This window comes from Dendrobates tinctorius, unplaced genomic scaffold (genome assembly GCF_039654945.1).
Source record: "Dendrobates tinctorius isolate UK_male_01 unplaced genomic scaffold, ASM3965494v1 ptg000046l, whole genome shotgun sequence".
NCBI lineage: Eukaryota > Metazoa > Chordata > Amphibia > Anura > Dendrobatidae > Dendrobates > Dendrobates tinctorius.
The window spans coordinates 74,260,028-74,285,000 of NW_027361714.1; the positions used below are offsets into that span (position 1 = coordinate 74,260,028).

The 24,973-nt window shown below is 44.1% G+C and overlaps 1 protein-coding gene and 1 long non-coding RNA gene across 2 annotated transcripts in view; both read right to left on the reverse strand.

The window, feature by feature from the left end:
- Positions 1-1,860: 1,860 nt before the first annotated feature.
- Positions 1,861-14,805, reverse strand: LOC141089531 (uncharacterized). The gene is made up of 2 exons (XR_012232316.1): positions 12,669-14,805; positions 1,861-2,912 (listed from the first exon to the last, which is right to left on the reverse strand). It is a non-coding gene; the product is annotated as an uncharacterized lncRNA (long non-coding RNA).
- Positions 14,806-15,805: 1,000 nt separating this feature from the next.
- MFSD4B (major facilitator superfamily domain containing 4B) overlaps positions 15,806-24,973 on the reverse strand; it is a 56,656-nt gene continuing 47,488 nt past the window's right edge. The window contains exon 4 of the mRNA XM_073576002.1: positions 15,806-21,923. Coding sequence (XP_073432103.1) covers positions 20,710-21,923 — 1,214 coding nt within the window. The 3' untranslated portion in view covers positions 15,806-20,709. The remainder of the gene's footprint in view (positions 21,924-24,973) is intronic.

A 24,973-nucleotide genomic window follows, 5' to 3' on the forward strand; every position in this document is an offset into this window, starting at 1 on the left:
GTCAACATTTGCCCCTTATACCTGCCTAACAAAGTGTATCTATGTTAAAAATTACAGACCTCTCCATTGGTTGTAGGTAGGAAAACTTGCAAAATCGTCAGTGTATATATTATATACTTCTCAAAAAAATAAAGGGAACACTAAGATACCACATCGTAGATATCACTGAATGAAATATCGCAGCTACAAATCTTTATTCATTACATAGTGGCATGCATTGAGAACAAGAAAACTTAAAAATGATCAATGTAAATCAAAATTAATATCCCACGGAGGTCTGGATTTGGAAGGACACTCAAAATCAAAGTGGAAAATCAAATTACAGGCTGATCCAACTTCAGTGGAAATGCCAAAAGACAAGTAAATGATGCTCAGTAGTGTGTGTGGCCTCCATGTGCCTGTTTGACCTCCCTACGACACCTGGGCATGCTCCTGCTGAGTCGGCTGATGTTGTCATGAGGGATCACCTCCCAGACCTGGACTAAAGCATTCACCAACTCCTGGACAGTCTGTGGTGCAATGTGACGTTGGTGGATGGAGCGAGACATGATGTCCCAGATGTGCTCAATCGGATTCAGGTCTGGGGAATGGGTGGGCCAGTCCATAGCTGACACACTCCAAGCACATGAGGTCTGGCATTGTCCTGCATTAGGAGTAACCCAGGGCCAACCGCACCAGCATATGGTCTCACAAGGGGTCTGAGGATCTCATCTTGGTACCTAATGGCAGTCAGGCTACCTCTGGCGAGCACATGGAGGGCTGTGCGGTCCGCCAAAGAAATGCCACCCCACACCTTTACTGACATCACTGCCAAGCCGGTCATGCTGACGGATGTTGCAGGCAGATCGCTCTCTACGGCATAGAATCATAGAATCATAGAATCGTAGAGTTGGAAGGGACCTCCTGGGCCATCTGGTCCAACCCCCTGCTCAAAGCAGGATTCGCTAAATCATCCCAGTCAGATGTCTGTCCAGCCTCTGTTTGAAGACTTCCATTGAAGGAGAACTCACCACTTCTCGTGGCAGCCTGTTCCACTCATTGATCACTCTGTCAAAAAGTTTTTTCTAATATCTAATCTGTGTCTCCTCCCATTCAGTTTCATCCCATTGCTTCTAGTCTTTCCTTGTGCAAATGAGAATAAAGTTGATCCTTCTACAATGTGACAGCCCTTTAGATATTTGTAGACAGCTATTAAGTCTCCTCTCAGTCTTCTCTTTTGCAAACTAAACATTCCCAAATCCTGCAACCTTTCCTCATAAGACAGGGTTTGCAGACCGGTCACCATTCTGGTCGCTCTTTTCTGAACTTGCTCCACATGTCACATGTGCTCAGTGTGAACCTGCTCTCATCTGTGGAGAGCAGAAGGCGTCAGTGGCGAATTTGCCAATCCTGATGTTCTGTGGCAAATGCCAAGCGTCCTGCACGGTGTTGGGCTGTGAGCACAACCCCCATCTGTGGATGTCGGGCACTCAGACCATCCTCATGGAGTCAGTTTACAACTGTTTGTGCAGACACATGCACATTTGTGGCCTGCTGGAAGTCATTGTGCAAGGAGGAACAGGAGGAGCACTGCCAGAGCCCTGCAAAAAGGCTGAGGTAGCGGTCCTGCTGCTGGGTTGTTGCCCTCCTACGGCCCCCTTCATGTCTCCTTGTATACTGGCCTGTCTCCTGGTAGCGCCTCCAGCCTCTGGACACTACGTGGACAGACACAGCAAATCGTCTTGCCACAGCTCGCATTGATGTTCCATCCTGGATGAGCTGCACTACCTGAGCCACTTGTGTAAGTTGTAGTGTAATAAAAAGTTCTTACTGAGAGAGCTAGAAGAGCCAGACAAAATTGCAGACAATTCTTCTTGATAAAGCTGAGGTCAAAGTTTATTCAAAGATACACGGCAGAACAGAACGGAAAATCAGAGAAGTTGAAATATGCAGGCAAAAACAGGAATTCAGACAGGCAGAGATTCGCTGTGAAGTCTAGCGATGAAAAGGCTCTGTGCCCTGGCCATGGTGAGGCACAGTGGCATGATGGCGGTGTAATGGAAACAATCAACAGTAACAGGGGCTTCTTATACATAATGAGAACAAAGAAAGCCGCATCTTGCCGCAGAGGGCGTTTACATGGTAATTCTAGAGAAACGTGGTCTAGAACAGAGAATATAATGACATAGTATGAAGACATTGTTTCTCCAAGCAACACTAAAACCCATAAGTCATTGGTATCTATGGCTATTGTCCTTAATCTTATCACTTCTTCCAGGCTTGATCCATAAATTCATGCATTTGACATTTTAATGATTCTGTTCTTTCTACCAAAACTATCACGTATACACACATTGACCATATATTTGGTAACCTTATTCCCCTATTGATCTAATTTTCCTTTCTGCAAGCCTGCCAGGTTGATAGCAGACATGATCTGATTCTACATCCTCCATTTCAAAGTACATCTTATGAGTTCTTTTGTAAAAGTTGAATCTTCTCTAACTTTTGACAAGATGGCTGCCTGACTCATCATGGCCGCTCAGTATATTATGGCTGATCATTCTCTTACAAGTCCCCCTCTTGTACTCTAGCCAGAGTACAACATACAGTACTGTAATATTCATGGGTGAATTATTGAAAATAAGAATATTGAGGTAATTCAGCACTTTATGCACGTGTGTGCGTGTAAGGCAAAAGTCCCTAAAAATAGCACAAACACATAATAAAAAATTAATTCAAATAGTCCCGAAAAAAATAAGTTGCACATTAATTGTCTATTGGTCTTTTTCTTCTCATTCTTTGGCTTCTGGATTTTCCTGATCTTTTCCCCCTCTCACACTATCAGAGTCCCACTGTATAGTGTGAAACATCTCCTGATCATCCGATAGGTTCATGGTCCCAAGAGTCGAACATGAAAATCTTCAGCGGACCTGGGGAAAATAGAAAAAAAGAAAAAAAAAAAAGAGTGGAGTATCAGTCATTACCAGAAATCTCAGTAAAATAATGAAGAAGTCTACACTGATCGATATGAACAATTTTAAAACCTTTTTAGCTTGAAATTTGAGTAAAGACTTAATCATTGTTGTTGGGATGTAAGGCCCTAGCCTGTCCCCTTCAATGGGCAGGGACTCAAGGGAATTGAACAGGGATGAGTCTCCATCCTTCTCCTGTGCCTTTACGGGATCTTGAAGAGGAGAAAGAAAGGGGAGCTCTCTGGGTTTTTTAGTGACTGCAGCGACGACTTCTTGGAGATATTTGCCATCGCCTGCAAGTGCAGCTTCCTTGGCTGCGTGGTCTACATATGCATTGCCAAGGATGTGGGGTCAGGAATCAACCTCTGGTACCCTTTAATTTTACAGAAGGACCATAAATTCGGGAATTCTTTGCCCTGCTGCTCAATTTGTTTAAGAATGTCTGCATGTTGCAAAGGCTTATTCTGTGAGTCAACCATCCCCCTCAGGGCCCATACATTGAGATACAGTGTGAGGGAGGAAACAACATAGGCGCTGTCACTGAAGATATTCATTGGCTCTGTACACACAAGAATGAGCTGTAAAGCTGCTTCCAATTCAGCTCTTTGAGCAGAGAATTGACCGGGGAGTTTATACTGCAGCAGCAGCGGCTTAGCTGGAAGCCACACAGCGAAGCCTGTGACGTAATGCCCCTCATGCCATTATCGAGCTCCGTCGATATAGGCACAAGGGATTCCCTCTTGAAAGTTTGCTCGGAAGGGGGAGGGAGTGACATTAGCCTGCTCAATTTGACTATTGTGACTTTTTCCTGCATATTGCATCATCTGGGCTAAGTGATATTTCTCACCCACTTCGACTTGTAAGTCTCTAGTCTCAAAATCAATGATTCATTGGGCCATTCTCTGTGAATTAATACCTGAAGTTTTTCCTTTCAGCAAAGTTTTTAAAGTGACATGTGGGGTTTGTAAAATTAAGGGAGCAAATCCCACTATATGTCTCACTTGATTCATAGCCCAGTGCACGCCCAGTAGGTGCTTCATGCACAGAGTGAATCCTTTTTCCACGGGGGTAAGCAACCTAGAGTAGTAACCTAGGGCATACAACTGACTAGACATTTCTGGGCTTTCTTTGGGCCATTTCTGTAGGAGCACAGAAGAAATAGAAACATCACCGGTGTGTGTCTAAATATAGAACGGTTGGGAAGGATCAGGGTTAACAAATGCAGCAGCTGCCGTAAGGGCGTGCTTCAATCCCTCAAAAGCCTGTATGCTGCCCCCTCTATATTGACAAGGGCAAAGTCATCATCAACAGATTTTAGTAAATCATACAGTGGTTTAGCCAGATAAGCGAAATCTTCAATAAATTCTCTGGAAAAACTGATAAGACCCAAAAATTTTCTGAACTCAGTAATATTAGTTGGTATGGGGACAGTTTGAATAGCTTTTACCCTGTCATGCATGGGTTTCTTTCCTTCTGCTGAGACAGACACACCCAGAAATTTAACCTCTGATTTCATCAGTTTTACTTTATCTAGACTCATTTTGAGTCCTGCATTTTGTAAAGCCTGACAAACATTTTCAAGGGTCTCTTTGTGTTCACATTCATCGACAATTTGAATCAATAAATCATCCACATACTGTAAGGGCCCAGTCACACATAGCGATCTCGCTAGCAAGTTTTGTGACACAACAGCGATCTCACCAGCGAGATCGCTGTGTGTGACAGCGATCAGCGACCGGCCCCCCTGCCGGTATCGCTGATCGCTGCAAGAAACCTCTGGAAGTTTCTTGCGTTGCTGATCTCCCGCTGGCCAGCACGCATCGCTGCGTGTGACAGGCGGGAGACCAGCGATCAGCTGGTAACTAACGTACACATCGGGTATCCAAGGGACGCGTGTCCCTTGGATACCCGATGTGTACGTTACCAGCGTGCTGATGCAGGGAGCTGGTAACTAACGTACACATCGGGTATGTAAGGGACGCACGTCCCTTGGATACCCGATGTGTACGCTAGTTACCAGCTCCCTGCATCAGCGCGCTGGTAACTAACACCCTTATTATTATTATTACCTTTATGCATTATTTGCAGTTTATTTTTTACCTTTTAGTTCAGGATATTTGTGTGTTTTTTGCTTTTTGCTTTTTCTGGTAACTAACGAACACAGCGACGCCGCGTGCTCGGCGTCGCTGGTGAAGCTGTCTGTGTAACAGCTCACCAGCAATCACATAGCGACTTACCAGCGATCCTGACACGTTGATATCGTTGTCGGGATCGCTGGTAAGTCGCTATGTGTGACTCCAGCTTAAGACTTTGTCTCCGTAGCCAAGGGGTTCTAACACTTGAGCCAATGCATGATGGAAATACACAGGAGAACTGTGAAATCCCATGGGCAACCGCGTGAACAAGTATTGCACATTCTCAAAAGTGAATGTGAAGCGGACGGCAGATTCAGGTGTTAGGGGTACTGAGAAAAAGCCATTTGCAGTGTATAAACAAGAAAACACGTTACAATCACTCCTCAGCTGTGACATAACTTCAGGGACAGATGCAACGAGATGTGCTGCTGAGGGAGTGTACTTATTTACAAGTCTCAGGTCTACTACCATTCGAAAACTGCCATCTTCCTTTTTTACAGGTAGAATAGTACTGTTACATGGAGAATTACCTTTCACAACAACACCTTGCTTTTCCAATTCACTGACTGCAACCCTTATGTAAGGGATTGCGTCCTCAGGAATGCGGTACTGACGCTGGAAAGGTGGCAGTTTTTCACCATCAATTTTAACCTGAGTTTGCATTAACCCACAATCAGTTTTCTTTGAGATCCACAATTCAGGGAACTTTTGCTTCAGTTCATTTTTCAGAGCATCATTGTCAGCATTTTCAACATTTTCATCAGTACATAATCCAAAACTAGCAATGGGTAATTTGTGACTCCCCTCATCCTCCTCCACACCTACAATTACAGAACAGATAGTGGCTTTTTTGCTCCGCCACAAGACTTTGTTAAATCAACAACAATTCCCATTGCTCCCAGAACATCAGTTCCCAAAATAGTGTACCGTAACTGGGTTTACCCAAAAAGCGCATCGAAGATCCCTTTGCTTCAATCCCCCTGTGTCCTGAAATCTCAGGTTTACTGGACGACTTTTTACTGCTTGAATACAGGAGCCCTCAAGTCCTACCAAAATGGTAGTTTCAGGCAGTCCAGGGGGTGACTGCAATTTGTGTCTTGTTACTGAAACTGAGGCTCCTACATCGATGAGGATGTCCTCCCACGGCAGCCCCTCTATTCACACCTTGACATAAGGTCCACCGTCCCTGCCCAGGGAAAGGGGGGCACGGAGGGTAAGGGGAACAGGGGGAGCACCCCATCAGTGTTACCTGCCGTGGGAAGCCCGAAAAATCCATCATCCTCATCTGGACATGGCTTCTGTCCAACAGCTGCCACCTCCGCCCCAAAGAGATCCTTAGTAAGGGTCCGGTCCTCATGTCTCTGTAGCTCCCTAATCAGCGGAGCACAGGTACGAGGAGTGACCCCTAACTGAATAGCATGGACCTCCGGGCATGGATGAGTGAAAGCTATTAGGGAAGGAGCAGGAGCAGAAGGTTCCTGTGAGACTTGGTTAACCATTTGAAGACCATTATACTGCTTATACTGCCTAGGGTCATTCACTGCTGGATACGGAGGTCGAACTCCGAAAGGTGGTCTAGAGAACTCCAGGGGCCGTTGGGGGTTAAATGGCTCCTGGGGTTCTCCGGGTATAGTCCCTGGCACAAAGTTGGGACAAAAACATCTAACATGTCCTAGATGTCCACAAAAGTAACACAAGGGAGGACCCATCATGGCATCCCGTGGGGGCTCTGCCGAACGGGACCTGCCCATTCTCGGCAGCTGCGCATACCCCCCTGGAACTCCTGGCCTCCCCGAATCAGCAGATACACCCCGAGGTGAATGGTATGCAAAAACATTGGACTCATCACCCTTCACCTCGGACTGCATCGTCCTAACAAAACACTCCTTTACTTTCCTCCCAATTAGGCAAAATTTTTTTTTACAAATTTAAGATGAACCAGGGACATTTGGCCAGGGATTTTTTTTCTCGGGGTTGAAGCAGCATCACACTTAACCTAGGGTCTGCATGTGCTGAAGCTGTCGGGACAATATATCTTTCCTCAACTGTGTCTGTGACTGCACGAAACGTTTCGGGAAAAAAATTTGAAAAAAATTGGAGCTGTTGGGACACTATATCTTGTTATGTACTACTTCACCATTCTCCCAACTCTCTTCTCCAGTCTACAACTGTATTTACATCAGCACTGTCTCGAAGCTGCAGTGTCCATCTGTGACATAACAGCTCTCAGCTGCTGCTGCTCGCACCCCTCCTCTCTGTGCTTCCGTGCTAGCTCCAGCATCTCACTCAGCTTTTCTAATCTCTCCCTATACGCTGCCCCTCCCCGGGTGATCATGTTAACATATTGTTGTGTAAGCTGCCTATCAAGAGTCTGATCAAAAGAAAAGTTATGACTGTCTTACACAAAGCTGCTATTCGGCTACTAGTCTTCCCTAGCCAATTCTTTCTATCTAATTCCCTGTTCTCTTTGGTAAACCAACGCATACAATTTGGTAAACCATTGCATACAATTTAACCATGTGGTTTCCACATTAACCCCCTCCAGCTGGGGTGTGCCAGCATATTTCTCTGCCTGTTTCCGTAACCACTCCATATTTACAGTGGCCTACAAGGACGAATTTTACTCTGTTCTAGTATCAACAAATGCAATTTAAGCAGAGTTAGATACTCACACCTCTCTCAGATGGAAGACCTACTGCAGCTTTGGATTGACCAGAAATATCAAAAGAGGTGCAGCCGTGATTCCAGCCTCACTCGTTACGCTTGCCAAGCATCTCCCCACGCCCTTTTAAAGCTTCTTGCTACCCGGCACAAAAAAGTTCTCACGTCCTTGTACATAGCTTCTTCTTAGTTGCTCATCTTTTTATAGTCTTTTTTTTTCTTCTGTAGTTTTCTTATAAAAAAAAGTCGGGCAGGCGGTCTCGGAGTGATCACGAGAAGTTCTCCTTCAGGCTGGCTTCCTTTGATCGGTTTAACGTATGGCCATACGAGTTTTTTTATTTTTTCTTCACTCTTTCAACCTCAAAGCTCTCATCTGCAACTTCTTCCAATGGTTCTTCTGGAGGCAGCTTTCCGGAGCCGCTCCTCCTGGCTGGCAATTGCCACTTGTAAGAAAAAGTTCTTACTGAGAGAGCTGGAAGAGCTGGACAAAATTGCAGACAATTCTTCTTGATAAAGCTGAGGTCGAAGTTTATTCAGAGATACACGGCAGAACAGAACGGACAGAGAAGTTGAAATATGCGGGCAAAAACAGGAATTCAGAAGGGCAGAGATTCGCTGTGAAGTCTGGCGATGAAAAGGCTCTGTGCCCTGGCCATGGTGAGGCACAGTGGAATGATGGCGGTGGAATGGCAACAAGCAACAGTAACAGGGGCTTCTTATACATAATGAGAACTAAGAAAGCCGCATCTTGCTGCAGAAGGCATTTACATGATAATTCTAAGGTGTTTACATGGTAATTCTAGAGAAAGGTGGTCTAGAACAGAGAATATAATTACATAATATGAAGACATTAATGTTTCTCCAAGCAACACTAAAACCCATAAGTCATTGGTATCTATGGCTATTGTCCTTAATCTTATTACTTCTTCCAGGCTTGATCCATAAATTCATGCATTTGACATTTTAATGATTCTGTTCTTTCTACCAAAACTATCACATATACACACATTGACCATATATTTGGTAACCTTATTCCCCTACTGATCTAATTTTCCTTTCTGCAAGCCTGCCAGGTTGTTAGCAGACATGATCTGATTCTACATCCTCCATTTCAAAGTACATCTTATGAGTTCTTTTGTAAAAGTTGAATCTTCTCTAACTTTTGACAAGATGGCTGCCTGGCTCATCATGGCCGCTCAGTATATTATGGCTGACCATTCTCTTACAGTAGAGTCCGTCTCATGCTACCACGAGTGTGAAAGCACAACCAACATTCAAAAATGACCAAAACATCAGCCAGAAAGCATTGGTACTGAGATGTGGTCTGTGGTCCTCACCTGCAGATCAACTCCTTTATTGAGGGTGTCTTGATAATTGCCAATAATTTCCATCTGTTGTCTATTCCATTTCCACAACAGCATGTGAAATTGATTGTCAATCAGTGTTGCTTCCAAAGTGGACAGTTTCATTTCACATGAGTTTGATTTACTTGGAGTTATATTCTGTTGATTAAGTGTTCTCTTTATTTTTTTGAGACACACACACACATACCCACATACACAATTGAAACCAAAAGTGTACATACACTATATAAAAAGACTCACATGCATGTTTTTCTCAATATCTGACATGAAATCAGAATAAACCTTTCCCTTTTTAGGTCAATTAGTGTTACCATAATTATTAATGCCAGAATGAGAGAGAGATAATGTTTTAAGGCTAAGTCAAAAGTTTACATATGCTAAAGATTACTATACCTTTAAACAATCCTGGCCTGCCCATATGATGTCGTGTGTTTGGAAGCTTCTAATAGGTTTTTTTGCAACATCTGAGTTAGAGATAAGGGCATGTCACACTAAGCGATATCGCTAGCAATATCGCTATAACTTGTGACGTTATAGCGATATTGCTAGCGATATCGCTGTGTCTGATACTTACCTCCGACCGGCTCCCCCGCTGGTTATCGCTGATCGCGCGAGAACGTCCTGGACCGTTTCTCGTCGTCAGCTTCCTGTGGAGCGACGCGTGGAGCCGGGCGGGAGGACGTCAGGATCGCCTGGTGTGACAGGTAAGTTGCGACCCCTGTCCCCAGCGATGTCGCTAGTGAGATCTGCCTGTGTGGCAGCTCACTAGCGACCACTTAGCGATGTACCAGCGATCCTGACCGCATCATATCGCTGGTACATCGCTAAGTGTGACAGTACCTATACACCTGTGGATGTATTTTTTTTTCACTCTAAACTTTTATTAATAACAGATGTTATTAACAGATATAGAACAATCACAACCATCTTTTACAATCATAAACAGAGAAAGTTGGAAGACAATCAATACCTCTTCCAACACACCGAAAATAGAAACTAAGGCAGTTTGTCAAAAACGTTATCTGCAAAAATGTAATCTTAATATAGTCAATGCCTGATGAAGAGACCTGAGTAGTCTCGAAAGCTTGCAATCTGTTACCATCTTTTCAGTTAGCCATTAAAAGGTATCAACCACTGAGGACTCTTAATTCTAAATATTCTTCTATCTACTGGCTAACACGGTACAAAGATATACATCTTTCCTGTAACCTTAATATAAACATACAAAAAGACAAGAAACGCACCATGAGGAGGTGAAGGAAGGGAAAGGAAGGGGGAAAACAAGCACCCGAAGGAGGGGTGGACAATGATCGAAAATTGATTCTATCTCCAAGGAGCCCAGACCGAGTCAAAATACTCCACCCTTGCATTAAGCATCACTGTCAAATACTCCATCTGTCTGGGGCGTACATAGAAATCATGGGGCACCCATAGCAAAAGTCTGAATGCCCCCCCCCCCTAAAAAAAAAAAAAAAAAAAAAAAAAATCAACCGGTGCTCTTAACTCCAGGCATGCATGTTATAGGTCAAACATCCAGCCACAACAGCACAGAGGATGTCAGGAGAGTCAGCCACAGCAGCATACAGGATATCAGGAGAGCCATCCACAGGAGCACAGAGGATGTCAGGAGAGCCAGCCACAGCAGCACAGAGGATGTCAGGAGAGCTAGCTACAGCAGAAAAAAAGAGGTCAGGAGAGTCAGCCACAAAAGCACAGAGGATGTCAGGAGAGCTAGCTACAGCAGAAAAAAAAGATGTCAGGAGAGACAGCCACAGCAGCACAGAGGATGTCAGGAGAGACAGCCACAGCAGCACAGAGGATGTCAGGAGAGACAGCCACAGCAGCACAGAGGATCAAAGGAGAGACAACCACAGCAGTACAGAGGATCTCAGGAGAGCCAGCCACAGCAGCACAGAGGATGTCAGAAGAGCCAGCCACAGCGGCATACAGGATATCATGAGAGCTATCCACAGCAGCACAGAGGATGTCAGGAGAGCCAGCCACAGCAGCACAGATGACGTCAAGAGAGGCCCAGCCACAGAAGCACAGAGGATATCAGGAGAGCTAGCCACAGCAGAACAAAGGGTGTCAGGAGAGCCAGCCACAAAAGCACAGAGGATGTCTTGGGAGCCTGCCAGAGCAGAATGGAGGATGTCAGGAAAGCCAGCTACAAAGGCACAGAGGATGTCGAGAGCCAGCCACAGCAGCATACAAGATATCAGGAGAGCCATCCACAGCAGCACAGAGGATGTCAGGAGAGCCAGCCACAGCAGCACAGAGGATGTCAGGAGAGCTAGCTACAGCAGAAAAAAAGAGGTCAGGAGAGTCAGCCACAAAAGCACAGAGGATGTCAGGAGAGCTAGCTACAGCAGAAAAAAAAGATGTCAGGAGAGACAGCCACAGCAGCACAGAGGATGTCAGGAGAGACAGCCACAGCAGCACAGAGGATGTCAGGAGAGACAGCCACAGCAGCACAGAGGATCAAAGGAGAGACAACCACAGCAGTACAGAGGATCTCAGGAGAGCCAGCCACAGCAGCACAGAGGATGTCAGGAGAGCCAGCCACAGCGGCATACAGGATATCATGAGAGCTATCCACAGCAGCACAGAGGATGTCAGGAGAGCCAGCCACAGCAGCACAGATGACGTCAAGAGAGGCCCAGCCACAGAAGCACAGAGGATATCAGGAGAGCTAGCCACAGCAGAACAAAGGGTGTCAGGAGAGCCAGCCACAAAAGCACAGAGGATGTCTTGGGAGCCTGCCAGAGCAGAATGGAGGATGTCAGGAAAGCCAGCTACAAAGGCACAGAGGATGTCGAGAGCCAGCCACAGCAGCATACAAGATATCAGGAGAGCCATCCACAGCAGCACAGAGGATGTCAGGAGAGCCAGCCACAGCAGCACAGAGGATGTCAGGAGAGCTAGCCACAGCAGAACAAAGGATGTCAGGAGAGCCAGCCGCAGCAGAACGGAGGCTGTCAGGAAAGCCAGAGATAAAAGCACAGAGGATGTCAGGAGAGACAGCCACAGCAGCACAGAGGATCTCAGGAGAGACAACCACAGCAGCACAGAGGATGTCAGGAGAGCCATCCACAGCAGCACAGAGGATGTCAGGAGAGCCTACCAAAGCATCACAGAGGATGTCAGGAGAGCCTGCCACAGCAGCACAAAGGATTTCAGGAGAGGCCCGGCCACAGAAGCACAGAGGATGTCTTGAGAGCCTGCCACAAAAGCACAGAGAATGTCAGTAGAGCTAGCCACAGCAAAACAAAGGATATTAGGAGAGCCGGACATAAAAGCACAGAGGATGTTAGGAGAGCCAGCCACAGCAGCACAAGGGATGCCAGTAGAGGAAGCCACTGCAGCACAGAGTATGTCAGGAGAGGCCCAGCCACAGAAGCACAGAGGAATCCACACGCACTCCTGCAGTGCATGCAGGGCCCCCTCCACAGTGCGTGCAGACGGGCCCCCCTCCCTAAGGTCCAAAGTGCCAGGCTGCCAGCACAGTGAGGGGACACATTTAACAAAAAAAATCCACCCCCAGCCGGGCTCACCGTCTTGTGTGTGTCCACCCTCTCCCTGAGTGAGGCTCATGAATGTTTTCTGCTTTCTGCAATGCACGTGTGCTGCTCTCTGGCTGCCAGGAGGCGTGGCAGTCTTATGCAAATCCAGCCAGAGACTTCAGCCAACTGCTGACCAGGAAACAAGAAAAGGGGAGCTTCAAGGGGGTATACAGCGGCCGGCGCTTACATTTAATTAAAGGCGATAGTACTGTGTCAGCACAGCACAGCTGCCAAACCGCAGTGGCCGTCACGGGCCCCCACACCCATCCGAGCCCCCTCACTTGTCCGGGTCCCATAGCAGCTGCGTGGTCTGCTATTATTGTATGCCACTGCCATCTGTCTAATGTCATTAATTCTGTGGAGTAAATGGGGAAGAGGCGGCGGAGAAACCTGTCTCCAATTAAGAGCAATAAAACACCTAGCAGCAGTAAGAATATGAAGCAACAGCTCCCCGTCCCTCCAGGGGTAAGGTTTAGCAGGTATATAGTCGGATCGAGTCCAACTTCAGCAGAAAGCACCTTGGAAATTAGTGAGCCTACTTCCCTCCAAAAATTCTGAATCTCAGGACACTTCCAGAAGATATGATACAGTGTACCCACTTTTGATAATGTGTGCAAACTGTAAAGCGCTGCGGAATATGTTGGCGCTTCATAAAAATAAAGATTATTTTTATTATATTACATCTAGGCCGCAGCACCAACACACATTTGGAATCTCAGGGTTCAGTCTATTCAGAAGATCAGGAGTGTGATACCAATACATTAATATATTTTTTTGATTCTCTTTATAGAGGGTACACAGATGATTTAGCCACCGTTTCCCAAATAATATTCCACTTTTGGGGTGAGAGTTCCTTTCCCAGAATAGATTCCCATCTGCTCATGTAGGGGTGTTTTGGTTGACAACCATTTCGAGGGGAACAGAGAATTTTATACATTTCTGAAATTAAAACTTTTTCCGCCGTCCCCTTCCTGCTGGGAAGCATGGCGGCACAGGGAGGAAGCAGAGCATGTGCTAAGAAGTACGGCAGAGCACAAGGCAAGAGACCTGAATACGGAGAGCTACCAAGCAGGAACCAAGCAGGCCTAGCAAGGATGCACAACATTAATCAGGTGCCTCCCAAAGGAAGAGGCAGCCTGATATAGGGCATGAGCGCTGGGACTTCCGGGTCAGGTCCTCCAGGACCATAGAGACGTCGGAGATGGCGTGGCTGCAGTCAGTGAGTGCAGAGAGATGCGCGCTAGGCAGAGCTGTGCAGCCACAGGAACAAGTGAGAGGTGCGCATGCGCATCCGACGGGATCCCCGAAGCGGCCGTGGCACTGGAAGTGGTGACGTCGGGCGCAGAGACCCAGACCCTGGGGAATGCGGTGAGAGCGGCATGACAGTGAATAATAAGCATCAGGGACCCCTAACCATTGGCCACGGAGCCAGAGGGGATTTAGCAGAGAAGGTTGGGGGACATGGAGGACTTTTTTTTTTTAAATCGCTTTTTATTCTGCTGTTCGTGAGGTAAGATGTAGAAAAAGATGGCAATTCTGCTGTTTTCTATTACGTGACTGTATGGCCCCTTTCCCATGATCTATCATGTTTTTCACAGATGCCACGTGTACCCTATTTGATCTACGGTGCTGCACTCATGCCCGTGTTTTCCTAGCAGCACAGATGACAAGGACCAATACAAGTCTATGGGTCCGTGTAAACATGCCATCCGTGTGCTGTACATGTACCATCCGTGTTTAACATGGAAAGTATATGAGAAGCTTTGTAATATCATTTCCATTATCCATACCGGAAAAACACGGATGGCACACTCATTGAAACCACTGGTGACACAGATATCGGTGTAACATGTGCGTGTTTTATATGGACATGGGGGGCACCACTTTGAATTTTGTCTAGGGCACCAATCAGTCTGAAACCGGCCCTGATTACATCGATACTGCCAAAATAGTAACAAAGTAGCTTAAGGATAACAAAGTCAATGTTTTGGAGTGGCCATCCCAAAGCCCTGATCTCACTCCTATTGAAGATTTATGGGTAAAGCTGAAAAGGCAGGTGAGAGCAAGGCGACCTACAAAGCTGGATCAGTTACACCAGTTTTGTCAGGAGGAATGGACCCAAATTCCCACCAACTATTGTGAGGGCATGTGTAAACCTCGAGGACACTGGAGGAAAACGCCATTTTCCGAAACACGTAAGAACTGGTCCTAAATCGCTCTCTGTACTAAGAAGCATGCATCACATGACCGCTAAGTGTCACGTGACTGAAGACGTCACGCAGGTCCTTGAGGTTTATACGTGCCCTCACGAGTACCGTCAGACGCTGTAATTAAGTACCTGTAACCGGCCCGGGACAGCGCTTACTGCAATTTGTGAGAACTTTTTCAACTTCATTCATCTATTAGCTACCAGCAACCACGGTGTGGGAACCTTCTCATTTGAACCTACTATTGCATTTGTTCATACCATGCACGCAGGCACCTTACTAACCAGGACTTCTGACAATACATCCTAAGGTAAAATACCCCCCTTTTTTATGTCTGACCTTCATGTTTTGCTACCCATTAAGTTTTAGTACAATATTGAAATTAACACTAACACTAACAGTACCTGTAACCAGCGCAAATGTATTATACTATATAAATAGTGCACTAGTAGCCGGATTACATGTATCGGAGAACTACTGACTGAATGAAAAGAAAACCTCAAATGCTACTTTAATCAGAGAAATAGACACAAAAATCACATCTAATAGAAACATTTTCTAATATGAAATATATTTTATAACACACAGAAAGGCACAAAAATGAAACTACAATTAACAATGCTGCCTGTGCAAGGTAAAAATAAGCCAAATTTTACCCAGATTTGCTAGAAATTTTGTAGGTTACTTTTCCAAATTGTGGATTCAGTTATCAATAGTAATGGAAGAACACCAACAATAACTCCTTACAAATTACATACATACAGTAAATAAGTGTATTTTGACTCTAGAAACACCTGCAACTGAGACAACAAACCAATTCAGCCCATTAAAATTGCATAAAAAGCAGGATGCAGAACTCTTATTTTACTCACGTACACAAAACTTCGGCATTTTTAATAAATCATTTTCAAAAACACAAGACAACTTCAAATAACCATTTTTTATTTTAATGTATACAAGCCAATATTTCAAAAGAACAGTTCTTAAGGGTGCATTTACATATTCTAGTCAAAAGTTTTTTTTTTCCTGCTATACATTTTTTTTCAAAAGAAAAAAAAAGTAACTTGATCACAATGTGTGATGGATCCTAGAAATGCACTTAAGTAACATTAGATTCACTTGAAAAAAAAAAAATCACTGGCGTGCTATATTAAATTAATGTTCTAGCCCCTTATGCACAGTTACGTGCACAGTGCATGCACTAATCTAGCCGTTTCTGCACCACCTGATTGCCAGTGTGACTAGTCGGATCACACAGTCTCCTGCATGATCTAGAAGTTAACTTCTCAATATGAACCTATGAGACAGAAATCGATACTCATAGCATTGAAAACGCAACGTCCAGTCCACAGAGAAGACTTATCAGGCTACACACATTGGCGCTTACTTGCAGCAGACGACTAGAAACGCGCTGGGAGCAGACAATAGCAATCAGTACATTAATCTCTATATGCACTATGCTCATTATAGCCATCACTAAGGGCATAGTCAGACGGCCATGTAAATTGGATGGAGATTGGAGTGCAATGCATGGACTGGCCAGCGGCTCTCCCGAAACAGAGCAGAAATGTATGAAGCAGTCACGCCCGGGCGAACCTCCAGTCGGTCCATGCATCGTCCGATCTCAGTCCGATTTATACGGCCGTCTGACAGTGTACTAAGGGACTCAAAAATAAGAGTGAATATTCTGCATAGTGCCTCTTTAAGCTAATTGCCAGTAGTGCAATATTAAAGCCATGCTCACATGATGTGTGCCTGATGCATTTTTATGCCGCACTTTTCAAAAACAGCTGCTGGCAGAACATGCCCTGTTTCCACAGAGTGATGTGCTGCCAATGACAATTATATTAATGCAGCCATAAATGATACCATCAGTTTGTTCGTCAGATGAATGGAGGCATGCTTAAGGCTAAGTTCACACGTAGCAGAATTCCCGCGGAAGTTATCGCGAGAATTCCGGGAATTCCATTCTGTGGGAAAATCGCATTTTAAATTCCCGCGGAAAATCTAGCGATTTGCAAGCGTAATTAGCTTGCAGAATACTAGCGTTTTCCAAGCGATCTGTAGCATCGCTTGGAGAACTGATTGACAGATTGGTCACACTCGTTAAACAGTGTTTGACGAGTGTGACCAACTTTTTACTATTGAGGCTGCCTATGCAGCATCTGTAGTAAAAAAGATCTACTGTTAAAAATAAAAAATCGTGTTATATTCACGTCCCGCGCAGCGTCCCCAGGCCTCCGCGATGCTCCGGTAGGTCCCGTTCCCAGTGATGCATTGCGGCAATGACCTTTGATAACGTCGCGGTCTCGCTACAGTATCGCGAGACGCGATGCCAGCAAAGGTCATCACAATGCATTACTGGGAACCGGAGCTGCCGCGTGTAGCGCTGAAGCCTGGGGACGCTGCGCGGGACATCAGAAGGTGAATATAACCTGATTTTTTTATTTTAATTCTATTTTTTACAGGGATATGATACCCAGAGCCCGGAGGACAGTCTCTTCTCCTCCGGACCGTGGGTACCATCCGCAAATGCTCTGCTTACTTTACGCATGGTGGGCACAGCCACATGCGGAAAGTAAGCAGAACAATGCATTCCTATGTGGGCCGAATCGCCGCAATTCCGCAAAAATAATGAGCATGCTGCGGATTTTTTCGCTATGCGATTCCGCCGTGAGAAAATCAGCAGCATTAGCACAGCATTGCGGAATCCCATAGGATTGCATGGGATGCTGTTTTTTCGCGGCAAAAATCGCACGGTAAAAACCACTGCGAAACCACGAAAAAACCGCGACGTGTGAACGCAGCCTAAAAGCGCTGATTGCTGGCTTATGTGAAAGGACTTTAAAAGAGAATCTGTCACCAATGCAAATGGCTTATATTAGTAAATAAGTCTTTGACCTGATGAGGCAGATGTACATACTTTAATAATCCATGCAAAAAAATGGCTATATTAGAAAGTCCTGCTCGAGCTGAAAGCCTTTAATTTGCCGATTTAACTGAGAATCTGACACATTTTCAAAGTAATCAAAAAGCTGGAAGGAAAGTAAAAGTGCAATAGGGTCTTATCTGGCTATTAAGCGATACCTCTAATCAGATTTTACTTACCAGATAGAGCCCAAACACAGGCTCATAGAAATATTAGCTGCTGCTGATCCACCGGTCTCCTTGTGACCAGCCAGAGTAAAAAAAATGGGATAAAAAGGTGGATTAACTCCACGCTGCTTGAAAGAAAGAAGTTCAAATGGATATTCAGATGAAAAAGTGGCTTTATTCAACGTGTTTTGGAGTACTATGACTCCATCAGGAAACCACAGAAGTATAGTTAATCCACCTTTTTATCCTTTTTTTTTTTTTTTTTTTTTTTTTTTAACATTTTCAAAGTAAGGACACCAGTCTCATCTGGTCTAAGATCTATGTAGCTTGAATGTTGACAAATCTGCTTTATAAGGTCTGGCCTGCTGTAAACTTGTTTAATAACTTTATAAGTATTTGGTGTGATAAGGTAATACATAAGTCCAAAGGCACAACTCCCTTCAAACAACAGTATATGTTTTATTACGAAGGGAAAAAAATGAAAAACAAAACTATTGGTATTTAGAGGAAGAAAGTGAAATAGGTTTCTAAACCACAAAACAATAGTAATTTCCTGATGTACTTGCACCAGAAAGAATATGCAGCAAGTGCCTTAATATATTACGTAACTCACGGCTGCATAATTCTTTTCTAATAGTCTGGTCCATGTACATGTAGAAGTGAGTGTCACATATTAGATAAAGTCATTTTTAAAAATAAACCATTAATTCAAATTCACAGTTAAATAAAACCCATTGCCAATAACAGAATTACAGTAAAGAAAAAAAAGGTCCAGTTATAGTCGTCTAGGGCAGCCATTCTCATCCTCCTCAGCTTGGAGGAACCTCTGAAAAGAATTTTGTAGGAGTGACTGACTTACAAGCATTTAGAGATATTTTTATTCTGTGCAGTAGAATAGTGTAGCCTTACTATGCTTCAAAAGGGAATCTGTCAGCAGGTTTGTTCTAGCCCATCAGACAGCAGCATGAAGGAAGGGCACACAAGCAATTTCTAGCTATGTTTCACTTACTTTACTAGTTACTGCAGTTTCGATAAAATCCCCATTTTATCTGCCTCAGATCTATCAATTCTGTGGGTGCTGAGCTCTGCATAACCCCACACAGACCACTGATTGGCAGCTTTCTGCCTATAGAGAGTGCACACAGACAGCTGCCAATCAGTGGTGGGGGCATGGTTGGACTACATTGTTGCAGGGTTACTAGTCTTCCAGTGATCAGTTCCTGTTGATAAAATAGTGGCTTTCAAAATTACAGCAAGCAGCCCAATAAGTGACACATTCCTGGACTCAAGGAGTGTGTCTGTACATTATGTTATTCTGACACCGTAACAGATTCCGTTTAAGAATTAAAATGAATCTGTCATCACATTTAATATGTGACAGTATCCTGGACTAGTAAAAGGCACACTGATTTCTGCTTGGTGCCCGTTATCTGCATCTATGCTGTAGGTTTGCAGACTTATAGTTAATTGTTTCAGCATACTGCAACTTAGCAGGCTGGCACATTCAGGTGATTGACAGCTTAGGTTCTTTTACTATGCACACAGAGATGTCAATCAATGGAGTGTGGCGAGCGCCGCTCCTGAATACACTGGATGTCTGGGTTACAGCCATCAGAGGGCTGCGACTATGAAACCCATAGTTAAAATCTAATTTAAATTTTGCATTCTCTTTTTGTCACAGCCCAATTGCCACAGAACTCATATCTTAGCCCTATGGAAATCCAAAGTCCAAACACAACCTCTTGAAACATAACTCTAGAGAGCAATTAATGTAAACCGAAAGGAAAAATGCCCACGTCAAGTTACTGGCATTGATGCAATGACCATGTTTCTTGTTTTACCCTAATAAAAGATGCTTTGTCCTCAAACTCATTCCTCCTCAAGTTAATTTTCTTACCACACAAGCTTTTTTTTTTTAAAAAAAAAAAAAAAAAAAAAAAAACCTCTTCAAAATTAGGACCGAAAAAGAAATTAAATATTCTCTGGAAACCTTGCACATTTTAGAAAAAAAACAAAACACAATCCACAATGTATATAAATGTGTGTCCATGGGCACTAACTTGTGTGGCATCTACTATTACATTGGTCAAGCCAAAAGTCAGATTATAAACCACTCACGTGAAGCATCTCTGCAGTTATCGGCTTCCCTTTACTGGGTGTTAAACCAGACTAACAAAGGAGAAGGATTAAGCCACCTTTCTTCTGACAACAGTATTTTGGTTTGGTGCATGTCTATTTTGTGTAAAAAATAGATGCATTTCTTATAGGCTTCTCCATTTGGCCTTTAAAAGTGCATGTGTTAAAGCCACCAATAATCCTTGTTATAAAAAAAAAAAAAAAAAAAAAAAAAGTGTTGATGAAGGAGGCCTCAACAGCAATGCACTTGAAAATTTGGCCAGCTCATCTCTCCATAAGCCTAGAGAGCTAAATGGTACCTCGTATTTTCCCCTGCTCACGTCCTCACAGTACAATATTACCACTAGAAACATAGTACCATGTAAGTGCAATAAGATAATTCAAGGGCTTTTCAGACACACGGACAACTCAGCCCCTAGTAATTGAACCTTATGAAAACAGGCAAACACCCTTGATTTTAACCCTTCTTCTAAGTGAGATGATTAATTATCCCATTACTGGACGGCGCTTTTATTTTCTTTAAGAACTTATCAATGCATCCTACAAGGAAGATCATTTCAGCCAATAACTGAAGGAAATTTCAGCAACATGTTTTAGTCATTTTTTTCTCTGTCAGTATTGAGATTTTTGGAGGGAGATCTATTACCAATCACATCTTTTGCAGTCCCATTTTTTGCTACCAACTCACTACTGACATGTGAAGTTGAAGTCACTTCTGATGTGCTCTCTTGTATCACAGTGTTGGCATTTTTACTCCGATCATTCATCTCAATAGATTCAAAGTCTGCTTCATTCCATTGCTGAGCATCCTCTTCCTCCTCATCTATTCCAGAACCTGAAAGTAATGCCCTCCGGTCCTCGCTTTCAACTCCATCCCAACGAGTCTGGTCTTTGGGACAAGTGGCGACTTTGTACATAACTGGAAATAGAACTGCAGTCAGCACAGAAGCCGTCAAGATTGTGTACATCAGTACTGGGTGGGCAGGAAACAATCCCTGAAGATAACCTACAGAAGCAGGAATAGCCATTTCACCAAGGGCTGCCCCGACGACAAACAGGGAGGCTGACTTTCCTCCGATGGTTGTGTACTGTTGAGCCCAAGAAAAGCCACTAGGAAATGTGGTAGCCATAGAGCCACCATAGAGTGCACTACCAACCCAAAGAACAATGGGGTGGGTATGAAAAAGAAGTAAAAACAAAGATGACACCACACAACCAATCACACTAAGCAGCAGCATGGTGCCAGGATACAAACAAGTCGCAAAACAGATGGCCAAACCTCGAACTGCAGCAAACACACCCCAAAATATTGAATTCAGTCCAGCTGCTTTATCATGATCCATTTCTGCTGTAGTGATGGCATAAGTAAAAATATAGGAACCATAGGCAACTTCTGCACCAACATAGGAGAAAAAAAACAAGACAAGAAGAAATATGAGGGCATTGTGGTATTTGGCTGTCCGTAGTTTCTCTTCTGTGCTCTTGATGGTGGACTGGTTTGATTGGGTCTTGCTGTACAAGATAAATAAAAATAAAGAAACCAGCAAAATATAAGTTGCAATAACAATATAGGATAACATGGATTTTTTTATTCCCCAACGCAGATCTAGCAGTTCCTGGGATGTTTGGTTGATATCCTTCAGCTGCGGCAATTCTGTGAGACGAAGCTTATCAAGTGGCAGAATTTCTGGGATCAACTTTGCCAATATTGGTGCTAACAGAGCCCCTAAAGCAAAACTGAAGTGGAGCGCTTGCACATGTGGTCCAGCTTCATCTCCCCAGGTATTGAGAATGACGACATTGCCACCTGATGAGAAGAAATATTTTAGAAGACATCAATAAAAACATGCTTAGTAAATACTGGGGTAAAGTAACTTTTGTGTATTCTGCAAACTCCAGTCACACAAATCTAATACAAGGTCAAGAGCAAGAGAGCTGGTCTTACACGCAATAAGGCCTTACAAGAATAAAAGCAATGACCTGGGTCTGCAAAAGATTCATTAACGGGGTCCTTCAGGATGAAATCAAAAGAATGCAGACACTGTGTGACAGCAGAATCACAAGCACACTGACAATTCTCTTCAGTAAGTGGGCCATCACGTGACTGCAAGTACATGAATTACACACTTGTGGTCATGTATCAGTAAGGCTGTGTACCCACGTTCTGTTTTTTAAGCGTTTCCTCTGCTTTTTTTGCCGCAGCGGAAACGCTTAAAAAAACGCTAACAAAGCGCATCCCCATGCAATCCTATGGGATTCCGCAATTGCTGTGCAATGCTGCGGATTTTTCCGCTGAGGAATCGCATAGTGGAAAAATCCACAGCATGTCCATTAATTTTGTGGAATCGCGGCGATTCCGCCACCATAGGATTGCATTGAAACCACCACTCGTAAAGTGAGCTCTTCATGTGTAGATAGTACCCAGGATCTCGAGGAGAGGAGACTCCTCCAGGCCCTGGGTACCATAATCCTATTAAAAATAGAATTAAAATAAAAAATAGTGATATACTCACCCTCCGGTGGCCCCCGGAGCTCTCCTGCCTCTCACCACGCTGCCAGCAACTGCTGTTCCCAGGGATGCATTGCGCAAATCACCTAAGATTACGTCACGGTCTCGCGAGCGTGACGTCACAAAGGTCCTTCGCGCAAAGCATCACAGGGAACTGAACGTACCAGGAGCGCCAATGGGTAGATCAGGGGGCCGTCAGAAGGGAAGAATAACCATATTTATTTTTTATTATTTTTAAACATCCTATCTTTTACTACTGATGCTGCATAGGCGGCCTCAATAGTAAAAAGTTGGTCACACTTGTCAAGCACTATGCTTGACAAGTGTGACCAACCTGCCAATCACTTTTCCAAGCAATGCTTCAAGTCGCTTGGAAAGCGCCAGCATTCTGCAAGCTAAAAACGCTTGTGTATTGCGGGAAAACTCATGCGAATTCCGAATGCGTTTTACCTGTGGCAGGGAGTTGCGGAAATGCTGCGGACATTTCCTCAGCATTTCTGCAATATGGGCACTTAACCTCAGACTCCAGAGTTTCTCTCAAATGTGGAGTCTAGTTGGCATACAACTGCCAGTATGCGAATCACACTAATGCAGTCATGTGACCTCCAATCCGCATGGGGAATGTAGGGAAATCATGACAGTGTTCACATCGCACACTGTCAGAATTTGGCAGTCTGCAGTCACAGAGTAACTGCAGACTTTTTATTCTGATATGGATAATGCCTTTAAAAGTACAGTAAAGATCAAAAAAAAAAAAAAAGTCAGCTCTACATTCCTAGAGAATGACAGAAGAGAGACTCTAGCAGGAAACAGCAATGTTCCTATACGCTATGCTACAGTCTCATGAACATTAAATGTGCTCATGACTACAGGTCTCAGCTGGGTGCATAAGTATAGGTTATGTAAATCAGTTGGGAACACTTATTATGGAGATGCTTACTCTTCACTCATAAATTTACTCAAAGTGGATCATCTTGGTTTCCACCATTTCGGTACAACTACTAGTGTTTCATGCAATGCTATTATAGGTAGGTTTATGAACCATTCGTTTTTGGATATCAGTTTCTCTTATCAAACCATTATTAACATTTATAGACACTGTACTCTGGAATTTCTGTAACGGGAACCGGTTTTCTTCCCAAGCCACAGGTAGCATGAATTGTAGCAACTGGTTGCACGACTGCAGCCAGTTATATGTCCCTCTCTAAAACGCTCTGGGGTTTCACAGAAAACAGTTGGAAAAGCCTGCAGTACTCAGGATGATTGACAGGTCTCTATGTGGGTACAAAGGGACAGCCCTGTCAATTAATTAGAGCGGTAATGGCCCAGATGTCCCCTTTCTGTTGTGCAGAATCCCAGAGTGTGTATCGGACATATCCTCCTTTTTATGCTTCCTAAAACTCAATGTGGACAAAACTCTTCATCTTTACTTCATCCCCTACCCAACTGATCTATCACAATAGATCCCCTGTACCGGAGGTCTGCTACCTCGGAGTAACCATCGACTTTACCTTGTCCGTCAAATTGCACATCCAAACGCTTACCACCTTCCTGCTACGTCCAACTCAAAAATATTTTGGAGTTCTTAGCCTCCAAGTATCCCCTATCCTCTGGGTGCCCCAATATTATCCACCACATTCAGGACTTTCAGATGGAACCTGAAACAGCATCTCTTCAAGAAAGCTTACCTGCAATAACGCTCCAAAACACCACTGAAGCTGCCACAACCCCTGCCCCCAGCTTACTGCCACCATGCCCCTAATCCTTTGCAGTGTTCCCCAACTCCAGTCCTCAAGAGCCACCAACAGGTCATGTTTTCAGGATTTCATTAGAATTTCCCAGGTGATGAAATTATTGCCTATGTAGGTACTGCAATTATCACCTGGGCCATACTAAGAAAATCCTGAAAACATGAACCGTTAGTGGCTCTTGAAGACTGGAGTTGGGGGAACACCGAGTCTAGACTGTAAGCTGGCAAGGGCAGGACCCTCTCCTTTCTGTACCAGTCTGTCATTGTTGGTTTACATACAAAATACAAATATAAAATTGCAGTAATCTCTTATGTACATCACTATGGAATCAATGGTGCTCTAATAATAATCATAATAAAAGGGGAGAAGCTGGCTGGGGGAGTGTTTCAGAGACAAATACCAGTCTGCAATCCTGTAGTCAGGCTCTGATTAATGCTGCCCATGGTTTGGGTAGAAAGAACAAAATGACAGGGTCCATTTAAAATAAAACCTCTAGAAAGTTAATAATCCATGTAAAAAAAAATAAATAAATAAAAAAAATCATAGCTTAAAGAGTACCCATCATTGCAGAGAACAATACGTATTAGATCACAAATC